The sequence below is a fragment of the Balaenoptera musculus genome, chromosome 2, assembly GCF_009873245.2.
Source record: "Balaenoptera musculus isolate JJ_BM4_2016_0621 chromosome 2, mBalMus1.pri.v3, whole genome shotgun sequence".
Classification (NCBI taxonomy): domain Eukaryota; kingdom Metazoa; phylum Chordata; class Mammalia; order Artiodactyla; family Balaenopteridae; genus Balaenoptera; species Balaenoptera musculus.
Window position 1 is genome coordinate 128,093,982 of NC_045786.1, and position 16,872 is coordinate 128,110,853.

Consider the following 16,872-nt stretch of genomic DNA (forward strand, 5'->3'; position numbering starts at 1 on the left):
TACTGGCACAAAAACAGAAATATAGATCAATGGAGCAAGATAGAAAGCCCAAAGATAAACCCACGCACCTATGGTCAACTAATCTATGACCAAGGAGGCAAGGATATACAATGGAGAAAAGACAGTCTCTTCAATAAGTGGTGCTGGGAAAACTGGACAGCTACATGTAAAAGAATGAAATTAGAACACTCCCTAACACCATACACAAAAATAAACTCAAAATGGATTAGAGATGTAAATGTAAGACCGGACACTATAAAACTCAGAGGAAAACATAGGAGGAACACTCTTTGACATAAATCACAGCAAGATCTTTTTTCATCCACCTCCTAGAGTAATGGAAATAAAAACAAAAATAAACAAATGGGACTTCATGAAACTTAAAAGCTTTTGCAAAGCAAAGGAAACTACAAACAAGATGAAAAGACAATCCTCAGAATGGGAAAAAATATTTGCAAATGAATCAATGGACAAAGGATTAATCTCCAAAATATATAAACAGCTCATGCAGCTCAATATTAAAAAAACAAACAACCCAATCCAAAAATGGGCAGAAGACCTAAGTAGACATTTCTCCAAAGAGGACATACAGATGGCCAAGAAGCACATGAAAAGCTGCTCAACGTCACTAATTATTATAGAAATGCAAATCAAAACTACAATGAGGGGGCTTCCCTGGTGGCGCAGTGGTTGAGGGTCCGCCTGCCGGTGCAGGGGACGCGGGTTCGAGCCCTGGTCTGGGAGGATCCCACGTGCCGTGGAGCAGCTGGGCCCGTGAGCCCCAATTGCTGAGCCTGCACATCTGGAGCCTGTGTTCCACAGTGGGAGAGGCCGCGATGGTGAGAGGCCCGCGCAACTGCGATGAGGAGTGGCCCTCACTTGTCACAACTGGAGAAAGTCCTCGCACAGAAACGAAGACCCAACACAGCCACAAAAAAAAAAAAAAAATTCTTAAAAAAAAAAAAAAACTACAATGAGGTATCGCCTCACACCAGTTAGAATGGCCCTCATCAGAAAATCTAGAAACAACAAATGCTGGAGAGGGTGTGGAGAAAAGGGAACCCTCTTGCAACTGTTGGTGGGAATGTAAATTGGATACAAGCCACTATGGAGAACAGTATGGAGGTTCCTTAAAAAACTAAAAATAGAATTACCATATAACCCAGCAATCCCACTACTGGGCATATACCCAGAGAAGACCATAATTCAAAAAGACACATGCACCCCAATGTTCACTGCAGCATTATTTACAATAGCCAGGTCATGGAAGCAACCTAAATGTCGAGTCGATAGACAAATGGATAAAGAAGATGTGTACATATATACAATGGAATATTACTCAGCCATAAAAAGGAATGAAATTGGGTCATTTGTAGAGACGTGGATGGACCTACAGACTGTCGTACAGAGTGAAGTAAGTCAGAAAGAGAAAAACAAATATCGTATATTAACACATATATGTAGAACCTAGACAAATGGTACAGATGCACCGGTTTGCAAGGCAGAAATAGAGATATGGATGTAGAGAACAAACGTATGGACACCAAGGGGGGAAAGCGGCGGGGCTGGCGGGGGTGGTGGTGTGATGAATTGGGAGATTGGGATTGACATGTATACACCGATGTGTATATAATGGATGACTAATAAGAACCTGCTGTATAAAAAAATAAATAAAAGAAAATGCAAAAAAAAAAAATAAGAAACCTCTTAAAGAAATTGAAAATAGAGGAAAAAAACTAAATTTTAGTTTTGATTGCTATTCAAATGTAAACATTTTCCATCAATAGCTAATTTTCTATGTGGGTGTATATAGTATCTTCGCCCTATTTTGATATTATATTCTTACTACAGTAAAATAATTATGTACACATGTAATAAAAAAATATGAAAGTCAATAACTGTAATACACCTCATTAACATAACAATGGTCAAAAATCACATAATCTATCTCAATTGATGCAGAAAAAGCACTTGACAAAATTCAACACTCTTTCATGATAAAAACATTAAAAAACTAGGAAGAGAAGGAAATTACCTCAATATAATAAATGTCACATATGAAAAGCCTACAGCTAACATACTCAATGTGAAAAACTGAATGCTTTTCCTCTAAGATCAGGAACAAGGCAAGGATGTCCACTCTTGCCACTTCTATTCAACATAGTACTGGAAGTCCTAGCCAGAGCAACTAGGCAAGAAAAAAAAATAAACATTCGAATTGGAAAGGTAGAAATAAAATTTTCTCTGTTCACAGATGACATGGTCTTATATGTAGAAAACCCTAAAGATTCCACAAAAATACTATTAGAACTAATGAATAAATTCAGAAAAGTTGCAGGATACAAAATCAACCCTCAAAAATCAGTTGTGTTTCTTACACTAACAATGAACAATACAAAAAGAAAACTAAGAAACTAATCCCATTTATAAGAGCATCAAAAAGAATTAAATACTTAGGAATAAGCTTAACCAAGGAAGTGAAAGACTTGTACCTTGAAAACTACAAAACATTGCTGAAAGAAAGAAAAGAAGACAAAAATAAATGGAAAGACATCCCATTCATGTTCATGTTCTTGGATTAGATGTAACATTATTAAAATACTACCCATACTACCCAGTCATCTAGAGATTCAATGCAATCCGTCTCAAAATCCCAATGGCATTTTTTGCAGAAATAGAAAAACCATCCTAAAATACATATGGAATCCAAGGGACCCTAAATAGCCAAAACAATCTTGAGAAAGAAGAACAAAGCTGGGGCCTCACACTTCCTGATTTCAAAACATATTACAAAGCTACAGTAATCAAAACAGTGTAGTACTGGCATAAAGACAGACATATAGACTAATGGAACAAAATAGAGAGTCCAGAAATAAACCCTTGCATATATGGTCAACTGATCTTTGACAAGGGCACTAAGGCTATATAATGGGGAAAGGATAGTCTCTTCAACAAATGGTGTTGGGAAAACTAGATATCCACATGCAAAAGAATCAAGAGGAAGCATCATCTTACACCACATACAAAAATTAACTCAAAATGAATTAGAGACCTAAATGTAGAACATGAAACTATAAAACTCCTGGAAGAAAAAATAGGGGGAAATCTTCATGACATTGGAATGGAAATGATTTCCTGAAAATGACACCACAAGCACAGGCAACAAAAGGAAAACTAAACAAATGGAACTACATCAAACTTAAAAATGTCTGCACAGCAAAGGGAACAATAAACAGAGTGGAAAAGTAACCTATGAAATGGGAGAAAATATTGCAAATCATGTATCAGGTAAGGGGTTAATATCCAGAATATTTAAAGAGCTCGTACAACTTAACAACAGTAATAAAAATACCAATTAAAAAATGGGCAAAGGACTTACACAGATATTTCTCCAAAGAAGATATATAAATGGCCAACAAGCATATGAAAAGATGCTCCATATCGCTAATCATCAATGAAACACAAATCAAAACAACAATGAAATATCACCTCACAATCATTAGGATGGCTAGTATTAAAAAAACAATAACAAAAACAACAGAAAACAACAAGTATGAGCAAGGATGTGGAGAAAAATGGAACTCTTGCACACTGCTGGCAGCAATGTAACATGGTGTAGCTACTATGGAAAAGAGTACAGAGATTCGTCAAAAAATCAAAAATAGAACTACCATATGATCTAGCAATCCTATTTCTGGGTATATATCCAAAAGAAAACAGGATCTCAAAGAGATATTTGCACACCCATGTTCATTGTAGCATTATTCACAATAGTCAAGATGTATAAGCAACTTAAACATCCATCAATGGATGAATGGATCAGTAAAATGTGATATTGATACATGTACGTCTGTACACACACACACACACACACACACACACACAATGGAATATTATTTGGTCTTAAAAAAGAAGGAAATCCTAACAAATGCTACAACATGGATGAACCTTGAGGACATCATGCTAAGTGAAATAAGCTAATTATAAAAAGACCTAACTGCATGATTCTATTTATAAGAGGTCTCTAAAGTAACCAAACTCACAGAAGCAGAAAGTAGAATGGTGCTTGCCAGGGCTGAGGAGAGGAGAATAGGGGAGTTGTTTTTGAATGGATACAGAGTTTCAGTCATTCAAGATGGAAAAGTTATAGAGATCTCTTGTACAACAATGCGCATATAGTGAACAATACTGTACTGTATATTTGTAAAAATTGTGAAGAGGGTAAATTGCATTTTTTGCCACAATAAAAAAAAAAAGATATGAGACAATAATGTCAGGAGCCAACACCTTGCTATATAATATTGTACACTGCCACGTGAGCCTGCAAGAAATAATAGAAGTTAACTGAATAAACCATAATAGCATCCTTCTAATTACCTATATAAGAATAGGCTTAAATTAAGTCAAGTGCTTTGGATCTGTCTGAGACAGAGAGCTATCTCAGATGCACAAACAAAAAATAAATAAAAATTTACAGGAAAATGATTATATAATAATTTATCTATTTTAAAATATTTTATCAGGTATTTGCACTTGAAGATTCTTCCTAGTATTCAGATAAAATTTTTCTATCTATCAGAATAAACTGATCATAGAGAAGATCATCAGCATTCCAAAATGTCCTTGGTATTAGCCAACAGCACAATAATTGTACCATTTTCCCATCTGTTTTCATTGCTGGGAATCTTAAGAAGGCATCTAGGGTAACTCCATGCCTGCCAGAATCTCACTTAATTGACTTAAGATTGAAATCACTTAAAATTCCTATGCTTAAGATTTGTTTTCAGTTTGTCAAGACTTAAAATGACACGCCCCTATCATGATTATAAGATGCAGTTGTGCTTTTATATCTACAATAATTAAACACCCAAATACCCTATCTACTTAAAATAGATACAAATACACACACACAAATGCACACACAAAAACTTCAACCTGCATCTATTTACACATGCTTAGAAGTAAAATAATGCATATAATTGCAGTGATCATGCATCCAGAATTTACCAAAAGTCTGAATCCCAGTTTCCATTTTTTATTAATGTTTATAGATAATGTCTACTGGTGAATAGATAAAATCCTGAGAATTCTTAATATCTCAACATTGGAAGAAAAGGAAATGAGGGAGAGAAATGGTGAAGAACTGTACAAGGAACTGACCTGGGATTTGTGGTGAAATGGAAGATCAAACCAAATTCAGAGGATATTCTCCCCATGGAAATAAGATAAATGTCCCCTCTTGTACCCCAGTGAAAGGAAAGGAAAAAAGATCTACATACTGCTTCTTTTTTTTAGTTGTTTGAAGCCAAAATCTAACCAAATAAAAACTGACCAAAATAAAGAACTCAGGAATGAAGCCAGTAAAATTGGGGCTGGTGAGCTCTGAATCTATTTAAATGTGAAAGAAAGCCTTTTTTTTAAAGTGGGAATTATGGTATAGAACACAGTATAAATATTATAACCTTTACAATGTAAAATAACACAAAACTAAAATCTGGAGGGTAAGAGGAGCTGAGATGGAAATAAATGTAAGAAGTTAGTATTCTCATCTTTCACAGCAAAGAGTAAATCAACATTAGCTAAAATAGAAATATGTAGTTTTTTAAATAATGATTTTCATTTCTTAATGTTGTTCACAATCACTTCAACACTTAAGACAATATTTCCTAAAAAGCCCTCTGATGAAGAAACAATTTCTCAAAAGTTCCATAATTCCTCTAGTTTCACATCAGTTTCTTTTTCTTCTCTTAAATTCAAATAAGATTAAATATAATGTTTCTTACTATAAAGTAACTCATGCAATATATGTCCATTAATCCATTCATCCCTCTATCTGTATGTATCTATATGGATGCAGAGATGACTGGTGTGCATCTAACAGTTCATTTCTGAATGATGGGAACTGGTGGCTTTTAAATTTTTTATTCTTTATACTTTGCTGCACTGTTTGGATTATTTATGGCACATATGCACAATTTTTATTTAAAAAGGACATAGTGAGTGGGAAGGCCTACTGAAGGTTTTACATATGCTCAGGACAACCCTTCGAACTTTCAGAGAGAAAAGTCTGCTGATCACCTACTGAGTCTCTCTAAAATTCTTCCAGGCTGACAGTAAGGGAAGTGGGGCACCAGAAATGCCATAGTTCCAATATTTAGGAACTTTTAAAACAGGGATCAAAACATTCACAAAAGAGGTCTTTTCTTAACCCATGATGTAATCTTTGTGATCTTAGAATGGTCACAGTTCTTTATAACTACCACAGAATATTTCCACAGTTCATTACAACTACCATTATAATTACAGTGCTATATTGGATTTCAAAAGAACAGCACTTCAAGGCATTTTCAAAACAACAACATTTCAAGGCATTAAAATATCATTTTATGAATACAGTCTATCTTCTATTCTACCTTTAATAAGGTACTACTCCTAAATCTGCCTAAATGAAATAAATATGTCCAAGGGGGAAAGATATAGCTCACCTAAGTAAAATGCATATCTGTGAATCAAAACAATAAATCTTATATATGAATTATCTAATATATTTAAATAAGACACATACCAGCAGAGGTGCTTCCATTGTCTTCATAAAACGATGAATGTTCAGTGTAGTCAATGACTGTTCCATTAGTGTTCTCCTACATTGCTGGGTCAAGTCCAAGACTGGTTTACAATGAAAAAAATAGAGATGTGCGTATTCTATATCTTCAGTGCTGTAAATTAAAAATTAGGGACAGACCCACTTGAAGCTCAACGTGTGATCCTTCTACCATGCAGAAAGATATAACAAATCTCTTTGTCCATGCTTTTGAATTACTGTTTTGGTAAAATCCTAAAACATATAACAAAATAAAATGGACCTAGCAAAAAAGAAGATATAAGAAATTTCTGAGTTGTATAACAGTTTTTTTCCTGAACTCTTTCATATGGTAGCTTCTAAATTAGAGACAGGTCTACACAATCTTTTTTTTTAGATAAAAGACTGTCACCTGAGGACAATGAGATTATCTTAAATATAGTAGCTTTTCTATAGCTGTGCTAAATAAATAAGCTTTGTAACACAAATTTTCTAGGTTTAATTTAAACCCAATCTGTTTTTGAATAACTTCAACCAAAACATGCCTTAAATAGAAACCATGTGACACTTTGTGGGAGTTAGTGAGTTTGTATCTGAAATATTACAAAACTCAGCAAATATGGCTTATAATTTGAGTTTTGGCATTCCCTTCAAGAGAATTCAAAGATAAACTTAGAGTGAGTAAGTAAGGTTTGCCAAAATTAAAATAGCATTTTATAAATCTCCATATGGCATTAGTAGAGTTTGGCAAAATACTGCAAATTTTTATTTTTACAATATTATTTTAATTCTTGACACATGCTTCAACTGAGCTCCAAGATTCACTGATTTCAAATTTAATTGCAAAGCAATTTCTAATAGATTCAGTGATTAAAGAAATGATCATTCAAAGATTACTTAATGCCTACACTATTAGGCCCTATGTTGAATATAAGAGAATAAGATGAATAAGATGATTCAAATCCTTGAAGGGCTTAGGCTAAAGGACATATATTTCGTAAAAAAATGAAAATGTGATTCATAAGTGCTAGAATATACAAAGTGCTATGAGAAACAAAGAAATATTTCATTCTGCCTCAAGTCAGGAAAGAGAAGAAAGGGAAGGGAAGGGACGGGAGATCATCATAGAGACTGAAAACAGTAACAGAGAATGACTTCTCCAAGAAGATAAGACTAATGGGTATTTCAGACAAAAGGAACTATAGAGCCAAGACCCAATCAAAGTGTATAACTTTTTGAGAGGAACCATAAATAGTCACATATTGCTGAAAGGGAAGTGTTGAGAGCAAGAGGACCCAGCTGAGGTTGGACTACCTATCATAACCTCTGAAAGAATAAAATAATGTTGGAAGTTATTTAATCAGGGATCATTTGGTTGTAGGTAACAGACACCAAAAAGGTGGGAGTGAGGGGGATTTACTGGTAGTTTAGAAGAGCATCTCACAGAATACAAGGAAAATTCAAGTAACTGGATCACAGAATAAATGTATAGATCTGAACAGCAAGAGTTCAGGGACATTTGGCCATCAACACTTTTTACCTCCCCGCTCTCTCTGCTTTACTTCTACATGGGCAAAACATTCCTGCGGGCAAGAGAGCCAAAATGCTGTATAGTCCAGCTTCTCCATGCCCAATTCCAAGTTCCTGGAAAAAGGCATCCTATCTGCTCAGGTAAGTCCATGGATTGGATGACTCTAGGTCAGGTGGCCACCTCCAAATTAATTGAATGTGATATGTATGAGGTAGGGGTAACACCTTTCTTGGCCTATACACAGATTCTTTAAGAAGGGAATATGGGGAGGTAGCAGAAAGTACTGGTGTCTCTATAGCATGCTACCTCTTGTACTACCTATCACATATACCCTTCTTTTTAAATTTTTTTACCATTTAAAAAAAAATTTATTGGAGTATAGTTGATTTACAATGTTGTATTAGTTTCAGGTGTACAGCAAAGTGAATCAGATATATATATATATATATCTCCACTCTTTTTTTAGATTCTTTTCCCATATAGGCCATTACAGAGCATATATACCCTTCTTAACTGACATTTCAAACATACTCAGGTCCAACATGATATAACAATTAATATACTAGATTATTCAGTGTTATCGCCCCAGCAACTAGAATAGTGCCTAGAACATAGAAGGCATTCAATAAATATTTGTTGAATGAAACAATGACCAAAGGAAAGAAGAAAATAAAAAGAACAAATGAAAGAAAAGATACATTCACCTCTTCCCCATTAGGAGACAACTCGAAGTCATCACTAACTACTTCACTCAGAAGTGATGTCCCAGGACTACATTATTCTGAATCCACAGTCCTTTGCTATCACATCAGGTCCAGATATGACTCCTCACCATTTTGTAGCCATGAATAAATGAGAATGCAAACTTCTCCAATATGTCATGTACTCAAAAGTTTATGAAAAACAGAATAACTGTACATTTTTAAATTCTCATTTTTAAAATGAGGGAAAGCATAAATCCTTCCAGAACATTACAATGTTTAGTTATAGATCAATATATAGTCTGTCTTGTTGAATAGTATTTGTAAAATAAATGAGAGGACTTATACCTTGCCAATAAATAACCAAACCTCTATGTTTTAAGCATGTCACCGTTACTTGCAATTATTCATTAACAGAAAAATAAAGAAGCTAGTAATGCAAGAGAAAATACAAACAACCCTCAGGGAAAGTGTGGGGCTAGCACAGAATCATAATGGGACTGAGAATCTCAAGGTTCCCCCATTCCAAGATGGGATATTGGTAGTCTACATTGGGAGTCGCAAAGTAGCTGGCTACAGTACTGCTCACTGTATCTTGAGACTCAGTGACTACTTACTGTAAAGTTTTAGGGTATTGTCAGCATGATTCTCAAATTGTTAAAAACATTAATTCTTATACAAATAGCAAACATGCATCAAAGTTTTATTTAACGCACTGAGGGAACCAGCAGAATGGCAGTTCAATAAGAAGATAGAAAAAGGAATGCTGGTTAATGTCATACAGAGCAATAAAAACATAACTTTTCTTTGCAAGCACTTCACTCTCTGCCTTTCCACTCCCCGCAAAAAAAAAAAAAAAAAAAAAAAATTGTTTCACTTTATCAGTTTTCTGTGTACTAACCTCTATGTTTACAAAGTTGTAAAATGTCTGGGATTTAATTAATTGTGTGTGGTATATCAAATAGTCACTATTTTCTGAGAGGTGAGCAGGAGGGCTCGTTAAAAACTCTTGCATGGTTTAAAAAGGTCACACAATCACCATTTTGCCCTGCTTTGTTTTCATTTTCCTGAAGAGCATTTTGAAGCCAAACTTAGAAGTCTTCAAATGCACTGGTTATTCCTTGTGTCCCCATGTACTAAACAGAAGAAAAACTTTAACCCTAGGTTGCCCAGCCAAAAGCAGTCCAAAGAAGGTCTCTACCTAAAATTGTAAGCTAGAAACTAGACAAGAAAATTAAACATTTAAAACATTCTGTTCAAAACTGTACTCAAATATATATAAGATTTTTCTGGTATAGTAACTTATGGAACTCTCAGGAAGAATCTCTGGAGCTTAGTTATGAAAGCTGTTATTTTATCACCTATCTGATCACTGTGGCAGATCTATTCATAAAATACACGTGGCCACTCAAGGGATCACATCTTGTGGCTTATCCATACTGCCTTCGTTCACCTTAGTTTAACATCCCTTCTGTATATTTAAGTTCATTTTAGTACAGCAGATAATAGTGATGAAGAGGATTTCAGGTTTCACTTATATATTCACATCTGGTTACGATTCCTCTCAGATGAGTCCACACTGTGGGAGTACGATGGAAATGCTGAATAAGTAATGTGAAATAAGTGAACTTAAAATTGTTAACTTATGCTTCTTATACATACCCAATACTTTCCAAAAGGGCAATTTCTGTGGTTAAGACAAATTGGTACGTGGTCCCATACACAAAAGCAGCTTCCATGACAGCTCTGTGCTCTGAAGAGAGAGAAAGCAGTTGGGAGAGAGGAGGAGTTATTCTATTCAGAATACTTTCCTACACCCTTTTATGCTCTATTATGTTTAAAGAAAAAGCCTTTGTAGGGATCCCAGTTGGGAAAATGCAGGCAGTTAAAGAAGTTATAAAAAGTCTGTTCTAGTCAAGGTAAGAGAAGAACTAAGAGGGAATAGAAAATGAGCTATACTTGAGAATATATGACAAATCTGTGATAGTTTCTTCCCAGTAGTAGGGAAGACAATATGAGTTCATCATACAACTTTCATATGTTATATTTTATATACAAATATGTGTACACTATTTCTGGCTTCGTTTTTTTTTAATCAAACTTATTCTTATATATAGTTTAAAGAGACAACTCTACAAGGTGTTATTAAGAAAATGAACAGTTCCTCTACCCTCAACCACTATTTCCAACTCCCAAGGGACAGCTATTTTCAACTCTTTTACTCTTCCTTTTGGTATTTACCTCCAAGTCTCTAAATGACCTTCTTATACTCTTATTTCCTGATTTTTTTTTTTTTTTTTTTTTTAGTGTTAGTATTTTCTATTGACTTCCCACTATGGAAGGTGATAAATTAGCTCTCCTTTCCAAAACCCCACTCCACAAATATACACAATTCTATCCCCTCAACGTGCTCAATATAGTCCTAATTTTTATTAGATCAATAGTCAGGATTTACACTGTTGGGACTCAGTAAATACTATTTCCTTTTGAAATTTTTTCACTACAGTTACAGGTATCTTTTTAAATTTTTGTTTAGATTTCTTGCTAATTTATTCCTAAATTCTTCCACAATTGTCTAACGCTCTGAATACTTCAAATACATCAGTTATATTATCAACACCCTCTTGTGGCAGACATTTTTGCAGAGGCTTCTGATTTGCTCCAATGTGGACTCTGCTGCTCGACCCGCCGCACAACTTTCATCCCGGGGACTCACTTCATCGTCACCCTGGGGATGCTCTGATTCTCACTCTTACATTGGGTCCTTGGCCTGTTACCCACATCTTCTTGACTAATTTGTTCCCTTGCTCCCATTCTCTAGCTCCTTCCTGGGAGAGGATATATGGAATACACATTTTTTGCAACCTTACACTTCTCAAAGTGTCTTTATTCTACTTTCATAACTAACTATAGTTGTCGGCATGGAGCAGTCTAGCATTTCCCCTGAGAATTTTGAAAGCATTGCTCCACTGTCTTCAGTTCCCAGGACTACAACTGAGAAGTCCAAAGCCATTCTGATTCTTTTTTTTTTTTAATTTATTTATTTATTTATTTATTATTTATTTTTGGCTGCGTTGGGTCTTCATTGCTGCGCATGGGCTTTCTCTAGTTGCGGCAAGCAGGGGCTACTCTTCCTTGTGGTGCGCAGGCTTCTCATTGCAGTGGCTTCTCTTGTTGCGGAGCATGGGCTCTAGGCACAAGGGCTTCAGTAGTTGTGGCACATGGGCTCTGTAGTTGTGGCTCGCAGTCTCTAGAGCGCAGACTCAGTAGTTGTGGCACACGGGCTTAGTTCCTCCGCGGCATGTGGGATCTTCCCGGACCAGGGCTTGAACCCATGTCCCCTGCATTGGCAGGCGGATTCTTAACCACTGCGCCACCAGGGAAGCCCCGCCTTCTGATTCTTGATCCTTTAACTGCAATATTTTTTTCCTTTCTTGAAGATTTTAGAATAGCGTTTGTTCCCAATATTCTGAAAATTCAATATGAGATGCTCTGGTGTGGCTCTACATTTAAACACTCTGCTGGGATTCAGTGGGCCCTTTCAATTTGGAAGCTCAAAATCCTTCAGTTCTGGGAAATTTTCTTAAAGTATTTCTTTGAAGATTCCTTCCTTTTCATATCTTAGTTTCCCTTTTCTCCTCACTGCCATTTCTGGGTAGTTATCTTCCCCTCCCCGACCTAATCTTCTACCACTTGAATCACATATCATCAGATTATTCCACTCACCACTCTGCCTTGTTGGAGTCATCTACAACCCGAGCCAGGGTTAATCCCCCTCATTCCATGAAAAATTTCCCTTCTGTCACACTGTCACACTCTCCGATACTACTCCTATCATAACCTTGGTGATTTTACTATCCCCATAGATGATCCTCGCAAAATCCTAGCCTTTCAGTCCTTGGTCTTCTCTGGAGATTCCAGTGATCTCTCTTCAGTCCTGCCTTACCCACTCACTGCCACGGTCCCATTCCAGGCTTTGTAATCACCAATCACTGCAAATCCCTCCAAAATGTCCAGCACTCCTCCCAACACACACACCCACACACACACACCCTTCCATCTCCAGGTCACTCTGTCTAGTACATAACTTTAACCTTCCCGGATGTACAATCCTACCATTTTCACTGTCCTTTATCCACCTCGTGTCCTCTCTTCCCTCCTAACCCAGCTTAAATTCCATGGTCAGTCTTTATAATCACTCCCCCGCCTGTCTTGCTAAAACACAGTCCAAGTTAAATCAAATAATCTGCCTATTCTGTACTTACATCCATGAAAGTGAATATGGCTGGGGGAAAAAAAAAAAAAAGGAAAGAAAACAAGAACCTGCTAGCATCACCATGTCAATGGTTTCACTTTAGATTACTGGCATCAACTATTACTGCTGCCTAGCAACCATTCTTTATTTTCAGGCCTTCTAAAACAACTATTTCATCTCTTCTTTCCTCAAACTATCTGATCACTTTATTTCTATTTCATTGAGAAAATGAACGAATTAAGAAAAACCCAAAAAGGCTCCCAGCACCATATCTATCTGCCCCCTTAACTAAATTGATGTCCATATTCTGTCTTCCCTTCTAATACCATAGGCGAATTTTCTGTGCTCCCAGTAAAGAACAACCCCTCCCCCGGATCACTAGATTCCATCTCCTCTAGTCTATTCAAAGATGTTGCTCCAGTAATTCTGCCCTCTTTTTCCTCCACGATGCATTTTCCTTTTGTTACAAGAACTTTCTAGTCAACATACAAATATGCTTCTTAAAAAATTCTTGAGGACTTCCCTGGTGGTGCAGCAGTTAAGAATCTGCCTGCCAATGCAGGGGACATGGGTTTGAGCCCTGGTCCAGGAAGATCCCACATGCTACGGAGCAACTAAGCCTGTGTACCACAACCACTGAGCCTGTGCTCTAGAGCCTGCAAGCCACAACTACTGAGCCTGCGAGCCACAACTATTGAAGCCCACACACCCTAGAGCCCATGTGCCGCAACTACTGAGCCCACGTGCTTCAACTACTGAAGCCTGTGCACCTAGAGCCCGTGCTCCACAACAAGAGAAGCCACTGCCATGAGAAACCCATGCACCGCAAGGAAGAGTAGCCCCCTCTCTCTGCAACTAGAGAAAGCCTGCGCGCAGCAACGAAGACCCAATGCAGCCAAAAATAAAGAAGAAAAATTTTTTTTTTAATTCTTCACTTGACCCCACATACTCTTCCAGCCACTGCCCCATATTTTTCCTTCCCTTAAAAGGAAAAGTTCTCCGATGAGTCTCTATAGTCACAGTCTCCAGTTGCTCTCTACCTATTCTCTTACACCCCTGTCAGGCATTTACCCCAACCACTCTACAAAAATTGTGTGCATCAAGGGCATGGGTAACTTCCATACTGCTAAGCATAATGGTCAACTGGTAGTTCTTATCCTAATTAACCTTTCAGTATCCTTTGATACAACTGCTCCTATCTCGTCACTAAAATCCTATCATCACTTTGCTTACACACAGGCCATTCTTTCTGCCTCCTTTACCAACCTGTGGAAGATGAAGTATCTAATGAGTTCAGCCTTCTTCTCTTTTCCATCCAGCCTCACTCCCTTCATGGTCTCCTCTGGCCTCACAACTTTATGTCACAAATGTATATCCCTAGTCTGTATCCCCACTATCAAATGCAGACTAGTAAAATCCCATTACCTTGTTGATATCTGTACTTGGCTGTCTAATGGGTACTGCACAAGTATAATGTTCAAAAGTGGATTCTAGAGCTTCCTCTCCAAACTATTTCCACTCTTCCCCACCTTAGTTATCAGCAATTTCACCTTTCACGTAGCTCAGGCCAAAACCCCAGAGCCACCCTGGTCTCTGCTATTCCTCTCTCATTCTACAACCAGTATATCAGAAAACTCAGTTAGTCTTACATCCAAACTACTGCTAAAGTTCAAATGTATTGCCACCACCATTGCTAACACCCTGGTCCAAGCCACCTACCACCATCTCTTGCCTGCATTATTGCAATAACTTCCTGATTTTCTCCCTTATTCTACCATTGCTCCTTCTAGTCTATTCCAAACCCAGAAGTCAGACTGACCCTGTTAAAATATAAATCAGGGATTTCTGGCTCCCTGTATAGCTCATCCCTCTCGTTTACAATTACAAACTATGGACAAAATACAATAACCTGAGGGGCCCTGAAAAGTAAACAATAAACAGGCTGATTTTGGAGCATTATTTTACAAGTACATAAAGTTCAATGGCATACTGTGTAGCTATCAAGCTTTAGGTGTATAAAAATTGAAATTTCCAATAAATGATTTTATTTCATAGAGTACATATAATTTTTTAAATGTCTTTAACATTTTATATTAACATGTTCAAGTTATAACCATTAACAAGTAAAAATCCTGAAAGCATAACTATAATTTGTTCATGAAACATTTATAAACTTCTTTATGACAAAATTACCTATGAATGCGCAAGGTGATGCTGTCAAAATTAGATTTTTTAAAAATCAAGAAAAATACGTCAAAAACAGCAAATACCAAGGTAAAAAACGAAGCCAAGCCAGTCAACAACATTTATCAAATACTATAAACTACTGTATCAGGTACCACGAGGACTGTAAGGAAATAAAAACAGTCATAGCTGACACAGAGCACCAGGAAAGTTTTTAGTTATTCAAATTCACTTGGTCCTCACAATAACACTAAGAGGTAGGCACAATTATTTTCACCACCTTAGTGACCAGGAAACAGGTTAAATAAGTAAGTTGTCCAAGGTCATACTGTAAGTAGTTGGTGGAACAGGGAGTCTGACCTAGGCGTCTGGCTCCAGAGTTCTGGTTCAAGAACTATACTATAATGCCTGTTTGAAGAAAGAAAATATAATAGTAAAAGACGCTTTAAATTTATTTTAAAATATTAAGATTGTGGTCAAAATACACTATGTTAAGTCCTTCAACATAAACACACATGTATAGAGGCATGACGAAGATTAATGTAAACCTTGATAAATACCTGGTGTTCCAATGGCTCTGACATATGAGAATGCAATGTTTGCTTTTCCTTTCAGAGCATTTTCTGTGTTCTGAAGGTCTTCCAGAGTGGTAATATATTTTACTTCATTAAAAAGAAGAGCACTGAAATAAATAAAGATGTAGTTGGTAGAAAAATCTGACATGTACTTAGTTATTTAATACATATTTTGAGAAGGTTAAAGAACCTAATCAAAAAAGAAATTTAATCTTTTGAACAAACTCTCAATAGTAAGAACCTAAGCATTTCAAGTCTGAATTAAAATCACCCTCTAAATCATTAGTCTGTCACTGAGAACATTAACCAGGGACAGTTGTGAGAAATAGTGTGCGTAGCCTCCATCACAACCACCTCAATACATTTAAACTGTATTCACTGGCATCCAATTCTGGACAAATAATCCCTTACAAATCTCTCAGCCATGGACACATTTCAGCCCTTCACACATCTATACTGAAACCATCTTTCCATGGCCTATAAGGCCCTGAATGGCAAGCCTTGCCTACTTCTCCAACATCATTTTGTACTACCATTCCTCATGTCCACCCTACTTTAGGCAACACCTCAGGGCATTTGCACACACCATTCTCTTTGTTGAAAGCTGTTCCCTCTGCTCCTTCTCATATATCTGGTCTCAGCTTAAACATCATTGACTTAAGAGAAGCCTCCTTTGTTGGTCCTGTATAAGTAGGTCTGTAGCATTTTCCTCTTGAATTTCACACTATTTAATCCTTCGTAGGATCAAATTTATAATTATTCACATATATTTTTTTACTTGTTTATCCCTGCTTCTCTCATTAAACTGTTGCCTTCTTGTGACAGGGACGTTGCATATTTTATCACTATATCCATAATAACTTAGAATAGAACCTGGTACATTGTAAGTATTCAATAAGTATTTGTTGAATGAATGACAGAAAACATAGGGCAGGAATTATTTATTGCCATTCTTCATTTGAAGAAATAGAAGATCAAATCAAAACACTGAAGAGCTTACTTACTCAAAAACACATATACTGAACTGAGAGGCCAGGAACAGAACA

The 16,872-nt window shown here is 36.6% G+C and overlaps 1 protein-coding gene across 3 annotated transcripts in view; it reads right to left on the minus strand.

The window, feature by feature from the left end:
- The window catches only part of TXNDC16 (thioredoxin domain containing 16), a 114,195-nt gene that overhangs the window by 68,747 nt on the left and 28,576 nt on the right, over nt 1-16,872 (minus strand). For all 3 annotated transcript variants that reach the window (XM_036839783.1, XM_036839773.1, XM_036839793.1), the window contains exons 7-9: nt 15,812-15,933; nt 10,475-10,565; nt 6,566-6,716 (exon numbers count right to left, since the gene is read on the minus strand). In XM_036839783.1, the coding sequence (XP_036695678.1) occupies nt 6,566-6,716; nt 10,475-10,565; nt 15,812-15,933 (364 nt within the window). The remainder of the gene's footprint in view (nt 1-6,565; nt 6,717-10,474; nt 10,566-15,811; nt 15,934-16,872) is intronic.